The 1,437-nt window shown below is 47.3% G+C and overlaps 1 protein-coding gene across 1 annotated transcript; it reads left to right on the top strand.

The window, feature by feature from the left end:
• The first annotated feature begins 424 nt into the window (after positions 1-424).
• On the top strand, positions 425-1,135 carry LOC108573932 (histone-lysine N-methyltransferase SETMAR-like). Its single transcript, XM_017936422.1, has one exon. The coding sequence runs from the start codon at positions 425-427 to the stop codon at positions 1,133-1,135; it is 711 nt and encodes a 236-aa protein (XP_017791911.1).
• Positions 1,136-1,437: the final 302 nt, after the last annotated feature.

Here is a 1,437-nt window from a genome sequence, read left to right as displayed (position 1 = left end):
TCCGCTACTACGAGGGTTGTCCGTAAAATAAGGTTCCCAAGAAGCTGCAGTCACGAGGAACGCTGTTACGCGGAATCCGGCGACACTGTCGTGTAACTTGGTTCCCCCTCTCCCAGTCCCCGTCCCGGCGAGCTGTCTGCGACGCTAAGCCTTGGCTTGGCATCCGTTAGAGATGAAGCTCCCACTCGCTTCTCCCGCTAGGTGCGAATTACGCTCTGTGATTCGTTTTTTGTGTGCAAAAAACACTGCGCCGGTGGACATTCATTCCCAACTGTGTGAAGTCTACGGAGAAAAGTGTATGAGCGTACAACACGTGCGCAAATGGTGCAGAGAATTCAAAGACGGACGTACAGACGTCCATGACGAACAGCGTTCTGGACGGCCATCGGTTTCGGACGAAACGATTGCGAAAGTGGAAGAAACAATGCTGAAAGATCGAAGGGTGACGGTTCGGGAGCTCTGCGAAATGATCCCTGATGTCAGCAAGACCTGCATTGACACAATTTTGACAGACCATTTAGGATATGCCAAGGTTTGTGCAAGGTGGGTCCCGAGAATGCTTACGGAAGACCACAAACGGCAACGTGTTGAAGCGGCCCGCGAATTTCTTCAGGCCTACGAAACCGATGGCGAGGATTTCTTGGACTCTATTGTCACTGGAGACGAGACCTGTCAGTGGAAACATCCAGAGTCGCCGAAGCCGCGGAAGTTCAAACAAACACTGTCTGTCGGCAAAGCTATGGCGAGCGTCTTTTGGAACAGGAAGGGGTTATTGTTGTGCGAATTCATGCCTGCCGGTACAACAAACAATGCGGACCGCTACTGTGTGACGCTGAAGAACCTTCGCCGCGCAATTCAAAACAGAAAGAGAGGCATGCTCACGAAGGGAGTGCGTTTTCATCAGGACAACGCTCGTCCGTACATCGCCCGTGTAACAACCGATCTCATCAACAAATTTGGATGGGATACTGTCACACACCCGCCATACAGCCCAGACATAGCCCCAAGTGACTACCATCTCTTCCCTGAATTGAAGAAACACCTGGGTGGGACGCATTTCAGAACCGGAGAGGAGCTAAAAGAAGAGGTTTTAAGGCATAAAGAAGATGGTACACCGCATGCAAAAATGTATTGATCTCAACGGCGATTACATCGAAAAATAGGGGAAAGTCTAAGCTTTCCAAAAATGTATTATTCAATGCCAATAAACATGTTTTTCATTGTGAAAAATCATTGGGAACCTTATTTTACGGACAACCCTCGTACATTGTAGTATGTAGGCTAGCTACGAGAATCCAAAAAGTGAGCAATTTCATCGATTATATCGGTGATAAATTCCAAGAACATTTTACACCGGATAGAGAAATATCAATCGATGAATCCATTGTTAAATTTAAGAGCAAAATTAGTTTCATAACTTACACAATCCTAATAAGC

The sequence above is a fragment of the Habropoda laboriosa genome, unplaced genomic scaffold (genome assembly GCF_001263275.1).
Source record: "Habropoda laboriosa isolate 0110345459 unplaced genomic scaffold, ASM126327v1 scaffold173, whole genome shotgun sequence".
Taxonomy (NCBI): domain Eukaryota; kingdom Metazoa; phylum Arthropoda; class Insecta; order Hymenoptera; family Apidae; genus Habropoda; species Habropoda laboriosa.
This window is presented reverse-complemented; position numbering and strand designations above follow the sequence as displayed.

Bases quoted from the DNA above. Each gene is read 5' to 3' on its own strand.
- LOC108573932 (XM_017936422.1), top strand. From the start codon at position 425: ATGCTGAAAGATCGAAGGGTGACGGTTCGGGAGCTCTGCGAAATGATC.